We start from the raw sequence: 13,825 nt of genomic DNA, 5'->3' as shown, positions 1-13,825 counted from the left end.
ACTAATTAAGCTCCTACTGAAACCGCCAATCTTTTAGCCACCTAGCCTAGCTAGCCTCTGGACGGCCGGGACGCGCATCCTATGGTGTGGGAAGAGAGGAAAGAAAGGGGGAGGAAAGAGGTGGAGCTGAGGAAGGCAAAGGGGAGAGGTCTGGTATTGGCTCTCAGGGGTGGGTGTGGTGAGAAAGAAAGATGGAGTGAGAGAATGAGAGGAGGGAGAGAGAGATTGACAAAGTGGTGCAGACTAAAGTGAGGTCGGGAGTGTGAGGTAAGCAGCCTGCACCACTGACCTGGAGCATGTGGTTAAATAACACTGAGCAGTGGCACTCATCGTCTGCCTAACCTCAGTTCTGTGTGTGTGTGTGTGTGTGTGTGTGTGTGTGTGTGTGTGTGTGTGTGTGTGTGTGTGTGTCCGGCATTGTCCCAGGCTTGTTGTGTGCAGCCCCATTTAGTACAAGTGTACACATATGCACAGTACCAGTCAAAGGTTTAGACACACCTACTCATCTAAGGCTTTTTCTTTATTTTTATTATTTTCTACATTGTAGAATAATAGTGAAGACATCACAACTAGGAAATAACACATATGGAATCACGTAGTAACCAAAAAAGTGTTAACTCTTGGCATTCTTTCAACCAGCTTCACCTGGAATGCTTTTCCAACAGTCTTGAAGGAGTTCCCACATATGCTGAGCACTTGTTGGCTGCTTTTCCTTCACTCTGTGGTCCAACTCATTCCAAACCATCTCAATTGGGTTGAGGTTGGGTGATTGTGGAGGCCAGATCATCTGATGCAGCACTCCATCACTCTCCTTCTTGGTCAAATAGCCCTTACACAGCCTGGAGGTGTGTTGAGTCATTGTCCTGTTGAAAAACAAATGATAGTCCCACTAAGCACAAACCAGATGGGATGGTGTATCGCTGCAGAATGCTGTGGAAGCCATGCTGGTTAAGTGTGCCTTGAATTCTAAATAAATCACAGACAGTGTCACCAGCAAAGCACCCCCACAACATCATACCTCCTCCTCCATGCTTCACAGTGGGAACCCCTCATGCGAAGATCATCCGTTCACATACTCTGCGTCTCACAAAGACAGAGGTGTGGAACCAAAAATCTCAAATATGGACTCATCAGACCAAATTTCCATTGGTCTAATGTCCATTGCTCGTGTTCCTTTACCTAAGCAAGTCTCTTCTTTGCAGCAATTCAACCATGAAGGCCTGATTCACACAGTCTCTTCTGAACAGTTGATGTTGAGATGTGTCTGTTACTTGAAGTCTGAGGTGCAGTTAAATGCAGATTTCTGAGGCTGGAAACTCTAATGAACTAATCCTCTGCAGCAGAGGTAACTCTGGGTCTTCCTTTCCTGTGGCGGTCCTCATGAGAGCCAGTTTCATCATAGCGCTTGATGGTTTTTGCGACTGCACATGAAGAAACTTTCAAAGTTCTCGAAATGTTCCCGGATTGACTGACCTTCATGTCTTAAAGTAATGGTGGACTGTCATTTCTCTTTGCTAATTTGAGCTGTTCTTGCCATAATATGGACATGGCACACCTGTTCATTGAAATGTATTCCAGGTGACTTCCTCATGAAGCTGGTTGAGAGAATGCCAAGAGTGTGAAAAGCTGTCATCAAGGCAAATGGTAGCTACTTTGGAGAATCTAAAATCGAAAATATATTTTGATTTGTTTAACACTTTTTTGGTTACTACATGATTCCATATGTGTTGTTTCATAGTTTTGATGTCTTCACTGTTATTCTACAATGTAGAAAATAGTAAAAATAAAGAAAAACCCTTGGATGAGTAGGTGTGTCCAAACTTTGACTGGTACTGTATGTGTGCATGCATGTGTGTCAGTAGTATGTCCCTCCCTCATGACAGTTCCAACCCCTCAGCTATAAATACCAGGTCACAATAACCCCCAATGGACCTTGTCACTCAGATTCATATCACCACAATCCCTTCTCCAAACCCCTGGAAACTCCACTAGCATCCATGTTTTTATTCCTTTGCATCTAAAACAACAACATCCTTGATGTGTTTGTGTTTCCCCAACTACACAGCGAGTGGAACAACACCCAAAGTGCTTCAGACAGGCTCTGGGGGGAAGCAGGGTTCTCCTGGGAGGTGTTTGTTGAGATTCTTTGCTTTTAGCAGGTGAAAGACAGTGCCGTTTTAATGGTTGTGATTCACCATAAGTTATTCATTTGACGCTTTCCCTTTCTCAGTAGGCAGGAATACATTATCCTGGCATCCTGGCAAAGGAGAGAGGAGAGGAGAGAAGAGGAGAGAGGGATGCTAATGTTGTGTGAGAGGAGGAGTGAGACGGAGTCATTAAGAGCGAGAGAGAGAGAGAGAGGAGGATGACAGAGGAGAGGAGAAGAGGGTGCCAGGAGAGCGAGTGTTTGTGAAAGAGAGGGGGGTGGAGTGAGAGATAAAAAGAGCAAGGGCAATGTTTTTTATGGTGTGTGTTGAAGTGACCTTACTCTCCCTTCTTCTTTCCTCTCCATTCTTTTCTCTCCCCCAGGTCCCTATTCAGCCTGGCCAGTCTTTCAAGTTCACAGTCCTGGAGACCCTGGACCGCATCAAGGAGGAGTTCCAGTTCCTCCAGGCTCAATACCACAGGTGCTGTATACTCACTCACTACCCTCCATCCATAGACTCGATTACAGATAGGATATACACACCACCCTCCATCTTAACCCATGCAGGCCTACATAGACTCTATAGCCACAATCCTAACTTGAGGTCTACACATGTAACTCAAATCTTCATACGAGTCTCTCATAAACATCAATACACGATTGTAGTAAAAGTCTGTGCTTCGCATGTATCTGTGTGTCTGAAGATAGGAGACTGAGGATTGTGTTCTATATGAATTCTACCAATGAAGGTGCCTCAGGGGATAACAGTCCCTACTCCTCTCTCCAAAGGACTGAGAGAGCCCCCTGGGAAACACTGGAGCACGTCTGCTGCTCCACTTATTAGTCTGGGAAATATTACACAGGCTACATTAGACATCAGCCGTAATTGTACTGTATGTGTATGTGTAAGCCAAGGACAGGTGCAATGAACTATATGGTTGTTATAGCACAGTCATACCATATGCAGGTACATATTCTAACCTTATCCGTCTTAGTCTTAATGACACAGTGGCAGGGTGTTAGCCTGGTCCCAGATCTGTTTGTGCTGTTTTGCCAACGTCTATGTCTTTGTCATGCATAGGAGTTGACAGGACAGTACAAACTCCAGGGTGGCAGGGTGTGGTGATATGGGTTTATACTCCATATCATAGCAGAGTGATGGTGTGTTTCATCAGAGAGGTAGTCTGAGTAGAGTTGACCTGCAGTGACCTTGGTGCTGGGAGCCCAGCTTCACAGCATGAGCTGAATACTCATGGCCATATCTCTCTCAGTCACAGCTCTGTGACACGGTGTGCTGAAGCTAACATTGTTCTCCCACTGCAGCCTGAGACCCATCGGTCTCTCTGTCTGATCGATCTAGATCCATAATCTCTTTTCAGCTTTGACAAGAAGGAGAGATTCAGGTGGGGCTGCAGAGTAGACCGATACGGTTGGCTATAGTGTATGTCCTGCACTTGATCAGTTTGTTGACCTGTGTGTGTGTTTGGTTGTGTGTCTGTGTTTTCTGTCGTGTGTGCGTGCGCGTACATGGTTACCTGTATGTTTGTGTGCATGTTTGTGTCTTGCCTCTGCAGCCTGAAACTGGAGTGTGAGAAGCTGGCCAGTGAGAAGACAGAGATGCAGAGACACTACATCATGGTGAGTTCAATTCTATTTACACCACCACACCACCGCTGGCTCACTGGAATCAATCAGACAACATGGAGGAGGAAGGCCCAGTCTCAATCTGGCTTTATAAATGGACCCCTGTCCACTACACCAACATAGGAGGCTATCTAGCTTGTTGAAGAGCATCATCTGGCGAAGTGGTCTAAGGCACTACATCTCAGTGCAAGAGGCATCACTACAGACCCTGGTTCGATTCCAGGCTGTTTCACAACCGGCCGTGATTGGGAGTCCCATAGGGCGGTGCACAATTGGCCCAGTGTCGTCCAGGTTAGGGTTTGGCCGGGGTAGGCCGTCATTGTAAATAAGAATTTGTTCTTAACTGACTTGCCTAGTTAAATAAAGGTTAAATATTTAAAACATTTTAGGTTAGGAGGATGAGACTGCCCAAAAACTCTCTCTCCCGTGCAACAGTTTAAGCCCCTCCACATCTATATGTCTGTCTGTCTGTCTGTCTGTCTGTCTGTCTGTCTGTCTGTCTGTCTGTCTGTCTGTCTGTCTGTCTGTCTGTCTGTCTGTCTGTCTGTCTGTCTGTCTGTCTGTCTGTCTGTCTGTCTGTCTGTCTGTCTGTCTGTCTGTCTGTCTGTCTGTCTGTCTGTCTGTCTGTCTGTCTGTCTGTCTGTCTGTCTGTCTGTCTAGCTAAAGACTTGTATATAAATAACTGTCTAAGTCTGTGGTACAGTCATAGTCAGGACAGAACCTGAATACGATATGAACCATCTGCTGAGCAGCTCCCATATCATCAACCTGAGCGAGAGAGAGCGACAGACACAGACACACAGATACATGGGAAGAGCAGTACACAGTGCAGTATGGTAGACAGACAGACACTACCTCAGAGTTAGGGCTGGGAATTGCCTGGGACCTCACGATATGATATTATCACGATACTTAGGTGCCGATGTATTGGAATTCCATACTGTGATTTCATTGTGATTCGATGTTCCAAACATATTGCTCATGTCTGCTGCAAAGGGACAATAGAGAGTCAAGAGAAAATGAGAAATTAAAGTGCTGAAAACAAATAGGCTTCTTATTTAAAAAGAAGATGGAGAACAAACTGTATTGTTGGGGGATTTGGAGGACCACAGTCAGTCGATAGGAAATATCATTGTGCTCTTGGCTAAAATGCTAATTTTTGTGGCAATTTCGGTTCAAGTCCCTAGTGAGACACCATGGTAGAATAGTGGTATGTATTGCAAGAGGACATTTTTTTACGCTACTGCTACTCACTGTTTATTATCTATGCATAGTCATTTTACCCCCACCTATATCTACATATTACCTCAATTACCTCGACTAACCTGTATCCTCACACATTGACTCAGTAATTGTACCCCCTGTGCATAGCCTTGTAATTGTTATTTACTGTGTTACTTTAAAAAATATTTTTTTATTATTTTCTGCAAATATTTTCTTACTTTAAAAAACATTTCTGCATTGTTGTTTAAGGGCTTGTAAGTAAGCATTTCACAGTAACATGCTGACCAGACCAGACACGTCGCGTGCGCGAGCGTCGCAAAATAAATTTAGAAATCCATGTTATTCAATTATTGCACCCACACTGCTTGCGCGCGCCAATGAGCGTCTGCGACACCAAGGGCTAAAATAGAAGTCATTCCTATTTCTGACGCAGATCGCGCTGCAAGTCCTACCTCTCCCATCTCCTCATTGGTTTATAGAAGCAGGTACCCACGTGCCATCTCCTCATTGGTTTATAGAAGCAGGTACCCACGTGCCATCTCCTCGTTGGTTTATAGAAGCAGGTACCCACGTGCCATCTCCTCATTGGTTTATAGAAGCAGGTACCCACGTGCCATCTCCTCATTGGTTTATAGAAGCAGGTACCCACAGGCCATCTCCTCGTTGGTTATACCCATGTGGGTGATAGAAAGACGAAAACTGTTTTGCCGGTAGTCGTGGTAATACAATGAAAGTTTAGATGCGATCACCATATAATTTAAACGATGAAAAAGCCTGGAAGGAGGAGAGATGACTAGAAACGATTTGGTTGTCCGTTTTATGTGTGGATTAATTGTTGGAGTAGACATCCTTGTGCATTTCAGGTAAAATAACAACTCAATGTTCATATCCCAGGACAAATTAGCTAGCATCAACAAGCTAGCTAAATAGGACAAATTAACGTTAGCTAGCAAGTGCAAGCTAACTAGCTAAATTGCCATACATGTTTAATGCTTTTCGACCTGTCCCCAAATTAATGTCATTGGTTCAGAGTTTGTTTTGATATTTTAACCTGCGTGTCGTGATCGCGTTTGGTGTGGGGGGGCAAAATACATTTATGCACGATAGCGCACGATGGTGCACGCGCGCAGCCGGTTTGGGCAAGGTGTAAGGTCTACATCTATTGTATTCCACGCATGTGACAAATAAAATTAGATTTGATTTGAATGATGATTTACTAGGAAAGATGGGTTGGTCTGTGGCTGTCTGAAGGTTGGAATTATTTATTTACATTTTATTTAACTAGGCAAGTCAGTTAAGAACACATTTTTATTTACAATGATGGCCTACACAGGCCAAACCCGGAGGATGCTGGGCCAATCGTGCACCGCCGTATGGGACTCCCAAACACGGCCGGTTGTGATACAGCCTGGATTAGAACCAGGGGTTTGTAGTGACGCCTCTTGCACTGAGATGTAGTGCCACTCCAATCAGGGGTGATGGTGGGGATGTGATCATTGTATGTTTTGCGTTGAGTTATTTCTGTTTTCCACTGAGCTGTATGTGTGTGTTCTGGACCTGGTGGTTCTGGGTGCGCCCGGGCGTCGTGCGGGGCTTTGTCCTTCCCACCCTTGGAAAATCCCTTTGGGCCAGGAGCGGAGGCCAGCGTTCTTTTTTTTACCCACTTTTTCTCCCCAATTTCGTGTTATCCAATTGGTAGTTACAGTCTTGCCTCATCGCTGCAACTCCCGTACGGACTTGGGAGAGGCGAAGATCGAGAGCCGTGCGTCCTCCGAAACACAACCCAACCAAGCCGCACTGCTTCTTGACACAATGCCCACTTAGCCCAGAATTCAGCCGCACCAATGTGTCAGAGGGAATACTGTACACCTGGCAACTGTGCCAGCGTGCACTGTGCCCGGCCCGCCACAGGAGTCGCTAGTGCGCGATGGGACAAGGACATCCCTGCCGACCAAACCCTCACCTAACCCGGACGACGCTGGGCCAATTGTGCGCCGCCTCATGGGTCTCCCAGTCGCCGCCGGCTGCGACAGAGCCTGGACTCGAACCCAGAATCTCTAGTGGCACAGCTAGCAGTGCGATGTAGTGCCTTAGACTGCTACACGGGATGCCGGATATGCATATTCTTGATACCATGTGAAAGGAAACACTTTGAAGTTTGTGGAAATGTGAAACTAATGTAGGAGAATATAACAGTAGATCTGGCAAAAGTTAATACAAAGAAAAAAACATGCCATTTTTTTCATTTTTTTTTCTTCCATCATCTTTGAAATGCAAGACAAAGGCCATAATGTATTATTCCAGCCCAGGTGCAATTTAGATTTTGGCAACTAGATGGCAGCAGTGTATGTGCAAAGTGTTAGACTGATCCAATGAACCATTGCATTTCTGTTCAAAATGTAGTGTCAAGACTGCCCAAATGTGCCTAATTGGTTTATTAATACATTTTCACAAGTTCATAACTGTGCACTCTCCTCAAACAATAGCATGGCATTATTTCACTGTAATAGCTACTATAAATTGGACAGTGCAGTTAGATTAACAAGAATTTAAGCTTTCTGCCAATATCAGATATGTCTATGTCATGGGAAATGTTCTTATTACTTACAACCTCATGCTAATCGCATTAGCCTACGTAAGCTCAACCGTCCCGCGAGGGACCCACTGATCCTGTTTAAACAGGTCAATAATCACCAAGCAGGTTGAAAATGTCAGTGAAGACACTTGCCAGTTGGTAATGTTTACATAAGAATTTAGACCCTTTACTCAGAACTTTGTTGAAGCACATTTGGCAGCGATTACAGCCTTGAGTCTTCTTGGGTATGACGCTACAAGCTTGGCACACCTGTATTTGGGGAGTTCCTCGCATTCTTCTCTGCAGATCCTCTCAATCTGTCAGGTTGGATACGGAGCGTCACTGCACAGCTATTTTCAGGTCTCTCCAGAGATGTTCGATTGGGTTCTGGCTGGGCCATTCGAGGACATTCAGAAGCTTGTCCCGAAGCCGCTCCTGCTTTGTCTTGGCTGTGTGCTTAGGGTCGTTGTCCTGTTGGAAGGTGAACCTTCGCCCCAGTCTGAGGTCCTGAGCACTCTGGAGCAGGTTTTCATTAAGGATCTCTCTGTACTTTGCTCCATTCATCTAGTCTCCCAGTCCCTGCCGCTGAAAACATCCCCACAGTACGATGCTGCCATCACCATGCTTCACTGTAAGGATGGTGCCAAGTTTCCTCCAGAGTGATGCTTGGCATTCAGGCCAAAGACTTTCATCAGACCAGAGAATCTTGTTTCTCATGGTCTGAGAGTCCTTTAGGTGCCTTTTGGCAAACTCCAAGTGGGCTGTCATGTGCCTTTTACTGAGGAGTGGCTTCTGTTTGGCCACTCTGGCATAAAGGCCTGATTTGGTGGAGTGCTGCAGAAATGGTTGTCCTTCTGGAATGGTCTCCCATCTCCCCAGAGGAGCTCTGTCAGAGTGACCATAGGGTGCTTGGTCACCTCCCTGACCAAGGACCTTCTCCCTTGATTGCTCAGTTTGGCCGGGCAGCCAGCTCTAGAAAGAGTCTTGGTGGTTCCAAACTTCTTGCACTGTGTTCTGGGGACCTTCAATGCTGCATAAATGTTTTGGTACCCTTTCTCAGATTTGTGCCTCGACACAATCCTGTCTCTGAGCTCTCCTGATAATTCCTTCGATCACATGGCTTGGTTTTTGCTCTGACATACACTGTCAACTGCAGGACCTTACATAGACAGCTGTGTGCCTTTCCAAATCATGACCAATCAATTGAATTTACCACAGGTGGAATCCAATCAAGTTGTTGAAACATCTCAAGGAGGATCAATGGAAACAGGATGCAGCTGAGCTCAATTTCGAGTCTCATATAAAGGGTCTGAATAGTTATGTAAATAAGCTATTTATGATTTTGCTTTGTCATTATGGAGTATTGTGTGTAGATTGATGAGGAAATGTTTTATTTAATCAATTTTAGAATACGGCTATAATGTAACAGACCCATTGCAACAAGTCAATGGGTCTGAATACTTTCCGAATACACTGTATATTGCATATACTGTATACACTGTGTACAAAACATTAGGAATACCTTCCTAATATTGAGTTCCATCCGCTTTTGCCATCAGAACAGCCTCAATTCCTTGGGGCATGGACTCGACAAGCGTTCCACAGGCATACTGACCCATGTTGACTCCTTTGGGTGGTGGACCATTCTTGATACACATGGGAAACTGTTGAGTGTGAAAAACCCAGCAGCGTTGCAGTTCTTGACAAATTTAAACCAGTGCGCCTGTCACCTACAACTATACCCATTCAAAGGCACTTAAATATTTTGTCTTGCCCATTCACCCTCTGAATGGCACACATACAATTCGTGTCTCAATTGTGTCAAGGCTTAAAAATGTCATGCTTGAGTAAAAGTAAAGGTTCTTTTAAGATACATTTACTCAAGTTAAAGTCAAAAGTCACCCAGTAAAATACTATTTTAGTAAAAGTAAAAGACAATGCTTAAATATACTTAATTAGCAAAAGTAGAAGTAAATGCTATAAATCCTTTCAAATTCCTTATACAGTTAAGCAAACCAGACGGCAAGATTTTCTTGTTTTGGATATGTACGGATAGCCAGGGGCACACTCCAACAAATAACAAACAAAGCATTTGTGTTTAGTGAGTCCGCCAGATCAGAGGCAGTAGGAATGACCACGTGTTATCTTGATAAGTGCTTGAATTATAAAAAATGTCTTGTCCTGCTAAGCATTTTAAATGTAAGTATTTTGGAGTGTCAGGGGAAATGTATCAGAGTAAAAATTGCATAAAAGTAAAAAACTAAACATTTAAGTAGTCCTTCAAAGTATTTTTACCTAGTTGCTTTAATGCCTACTGCATGGGCAGTGATCTGGAGGAAGGGAGTGTGAGGAACAGAAAGTGAGAGGGAGGGAGAGATGGACGGAGGGAGGGAGGATGAAATGGAGGGTGAAAGGCATGGACAGGGGCTCAAGAGCGAGAAAGTACGGGGGAAAAATGAAAAGAGAGGCTTAGCGAGAGGTAGTCAGTCAGAGAGAGTGGCTGAAAGAGAGAGAGATTGAGAGACGGAGAGAGGGCCAGAGAGAGAGAGCGTAAGCATAGACACGTAAATAATATGAAGTAACAAGGTCTCAGTGGCTCCACTGTAGGGCTAACCCAGAAGGCTATATTTAGGTAGTTAGACGGGCCTGTCATGTAAACTAAGACTTGTTTCCACAGGCAGCCAGCAGCCCACTCTTTCTTTAGACTGCTTGTATCATTCATTATTTTGTAGATTTAAATACAAGGTACGGGATGTTCCCTCCCGCTAACGTACTACTTCCAGGGAATGATTTACGACCTGGCTGATGATGATTATGATGTTGAGCATGGAATAGACATCAGGATTCATTTGGAGCAGCATATTGGAATGTTGGCACCATAAAACGAGGTACAAGTCTAAGCAGGCAGCAGGGGTTGGCTCTGGTGTTTTGTACATTTTGTTAAATCTCTCTGCAGCTTTATGCATAAACTATATACAACCTGTCTCTGTTAGTCTAATGTGGTAGTCTACAGAGACATGATCAATGTATAACTACAGTGGTGGTCACGCGTACACACACACACACACACGCGCACACGCACACAGGAGAGGGTGTCTGCGGGTGCCTTGTAATTCATGGGGCACAGATTTTACAGTTCTCTCGGAATCTCACAGTGTATTTTTAAATAAAACTACATTGTTTCACTGTCTAATCAGAGACTGAGAGGTGTCTGTCAGTGTCAGGCCTGAGACGAATAGAGTAGACGGACGTGTGTGTGTGTGTGTGTGTGTCTTAGTATGTGTGTGTGTCTTAGTATGTGTGTGTGTCTTAGTATGTGTGTGTGTCTTAGTATGTGTGTGTGTGTGTGTCTTAGTATGTGTGTGTGTGTGTGTCTTAGTATGTGTGTGTGTCTTAGTATGTGTGTGTGTGTCTTAGTATGTGTGTGTGTGTCTTAGTATGTGTGTGTGTGGTGCTTATGTTTGAGATAGAGGGACTCCGCAGGGGTCTGCTTTTAATGACCATCCATGTGGTCACTCATCCACTGTAACTTTGTGCAATTGTGTGTGTGTGTGTGTGTGTGTGTGCGTGTGTGCGTGCGTGCGTGCATGTGTGTGTGTGTGATACAGCCCCGCAGGCGGGAGGGGTGTGTGTGTTATGTGTGTGTGAGGGGAGGGGGGTGGATTAATGCAGTACTCTCAGCCTCTAACTCATCTGTCTGATTCAGCCTGACACACTGTTCTCTCTTCAGGAACATAAAAGTCACAGATTGCCAGAGAGAGAGAGATGGAGAGAGAGATGGAGGGATTGTGAGAGGAAGGGCGGGGAGGAAGGAAAGAACCAGGGCTGAGGAAGAGGGATAGAGGGAGGGAGAGAGAGAGGGATGAGGATAGAATTGTAAAATGATTGCTCCCCAGTAAGCTAACGGTCTCTATGACATATGATACTGTGAGCTGACGATTTAGTGGGAAAAAAACAGGAGCCAGATGTAGCTGAGGATTGTGGCTGTTTTAAGAGTCTTAAACCTGTCTGAACTGTCTGGTAACATGGAGGAGCACAGCAGCACACACGTATTCACAAAGATCGGCTGCTGGGGGCTCCATCAACATAAGCCCCTCGTAGGCCCAATAAGAAAGGCCACTCCAAGGTCAATCCATTTTGGTTAGGATTTGGTCATATTTCTCCAACTCTGATGATGAAACAAGATGTAAAGACCTTCTGTCCTAAATCTACTTTTAGGGATTTAGTTACTTCGCTATGTTGAATTAATGCAGAGCTAAAAGTCAGATCTGGCTAGTCTTAAGGATATGTGAGAAGCGCTTTCTAATAATGTATTACACTAACACACTGATGTCTGTATGGGAGGAGATGGAGAAGTAAAGAGACAGGCACACCTGAGGGACGCTGATGAACAATGCAGTCTACGTGCAGGCACTCACACACATCCCATTAAGCCAAATCACCTTGGATTAGATGCACTCCACAAAGCTTCTTCTTAAGTCTGGAGGTTGCCTTAACAGAATAGTAAAGACACAGGCTGGCTGGCGAGACACTCTGACACTCACTCAACACGATGACTCACAGTGAAATGGAAGGGCAAAGGAGAGAGCAAACACTCTGAGATGAATGGAAGAAGAGAGCGAGAGATGAACAGCAGAGAGAGAGAAAGAAAAGAGCTGCAGCTGGTTGAATGAAGTGAAGGAATGCTTTATAGTTGGTTGCTCAAATGACAGTGTGTCTGTATGTCAGACTAAAGGCTAGAGAGACCGATAGGGGGTGGATGTTGTTGATGGCTGTGGACTAGTTAGCCAATGAAAAACATTGTCTCACTACAGTGACCCAGTAGGGTCTAGCCTGAGGGCCCAACACCCTCACACACACACACACACACACACACACACACACACACACACACACACACACACACACACACACACACACACACACACACACACACACACACACACACACACACACACACACACCCAAACGCATGGTCGATCAACTTTCTCGATCTCACACACACACACACACACACACACACACACACACACACACACACACACACACACACACACACACACACACACACACACACACACACACACACACACACACACACACACACCCTCCTCGTTGTGGTGGTTGGGTGAGCGATGTCAGCAGGCTGGCTTACTGTTTCTCCGCCGGGCTGAGCCTCTGCCACATCCGCCACATACCGGGCACAATCTGCTCCAGACTGACACACACACGCACGCACGAACATACCAGGGATTATACACACGGCGCTCAATGAGAATGCACTGACACAAGGGAGAGATTATATAAGGGGGGGGGGGGGGGGGGGGGGCTGGCAGGCAGGCAGCTAGGGAAAGATGAAGCCATTAAGAAACAGAACAGACAAACCTGCACAATGCTACAACAACTTTGCTCTGCTGTCTGTCTGTAGTAGACCAGGCTTGATAACAGCTCTGTGGCTGCCTGCTGCTGCTGTTGTGTAGCTGTTGTGTAGTGTTGGGGCTCTTAGCTAGCTTAGCTTGGTTTTTTCACCTGAGATCATAAGCCTGCATGGGGATTTTAAGGCCATTCTTTTATATCACTGAGAATGATACAGTGGGGCCTTGGAATAGCATGTCTGGAGCAGTGTTATCGGAACGTACACCATTCAAATGAATGAGTGTAGATAAGATGAATGAGAATATGGACTGTTTAAAGATGACATGTATTTTGGTGTGGTTGAGCTGGATGGATTTCTTGTAGTAACACAGTACAGTACGTTTGGGGCTAAAGATCATGTGTGGATGGTATTTTTATCTTACATAAATTCCCCCCCCCCCCCCCCCACACACACACACAGACACACACATACACACACTCATACATACACACATTCTCCTTAAAACTATCTTTCCTAAGTCCATATGGACTATACAGTACTCCATTCCCACATTGTTCACCTCTCTGCATGGGTCCAGTCATATTGGTTCTCCATAGAACCTTATACAGTGTCTTTCAGCCTATTTACAAAATCGTTACATAGCCCTTATTCCTCTATACAGACTGCTCTATACAGACTGCTCTGCTCTGTGTTGTCCAGTACACCACTACATTAGCATACTGGTCCTCAGTACACTACTTACAGTATATATTATGATAGAGAGAAAGATAGAGAATGAGCATTATTAAGAATAGTTAGAGATCAAGAGAGAGAGGGAATTAATAAGAATGGTAAAACAAAATGAGAGATGAGAGAGAGG

The 13,825-nt window shown here is 45.0% G+C and overlaps 1 protein-coding gene across 2 annotated transcripts in view; it reads left to right on the top strand.

Annotated features, from left to right (window-relative positions):
• Positions 1 to 13,825, top strand: part of LOC120054792 (transducin-like enhancer protein 4) — a 75,689-nt gene that overhangs the window by 15,505 nt on the left and 46,359 nt on the right. For both annotated transcript variants that reach the window (XM_039002417.1, XM_039002416.1), the window contains exons 2-3: positions 2,530 to 2,627; positions 3,721 to 3,784. In XM_039002417.1, coding sequence (XP_038858345.1) covers positions 2,530 to 2,627; positions 3,721 to 3,784 — 162 coding nt within the window. The remainder of the gene's footprint in view (positions 1 to 2,529; positions 2,628 to 3,720; positions 3,785 to 13,825) is intronic.

Source organism: Salvelinus namaycush, chromosome 10, assembly GCF_016432855.1.
Source record: "Salvelinus namaycush isolate Seneca chromosome 10, SaNama_1.0, whole genome shotgun sequence".
NCBI classification, from domain to species: domain Eukaryota; kingdom Metazoa; phylum Chordata; class Actinopteri; order Salmoniformes; family Salmonidae; genus Salvelinus; species Salvelinus namaycush.
Note: the sequence above shows the minus strand (reverse complement) of the source record. Positions and strands in the feature narration are given on the sequence as shown.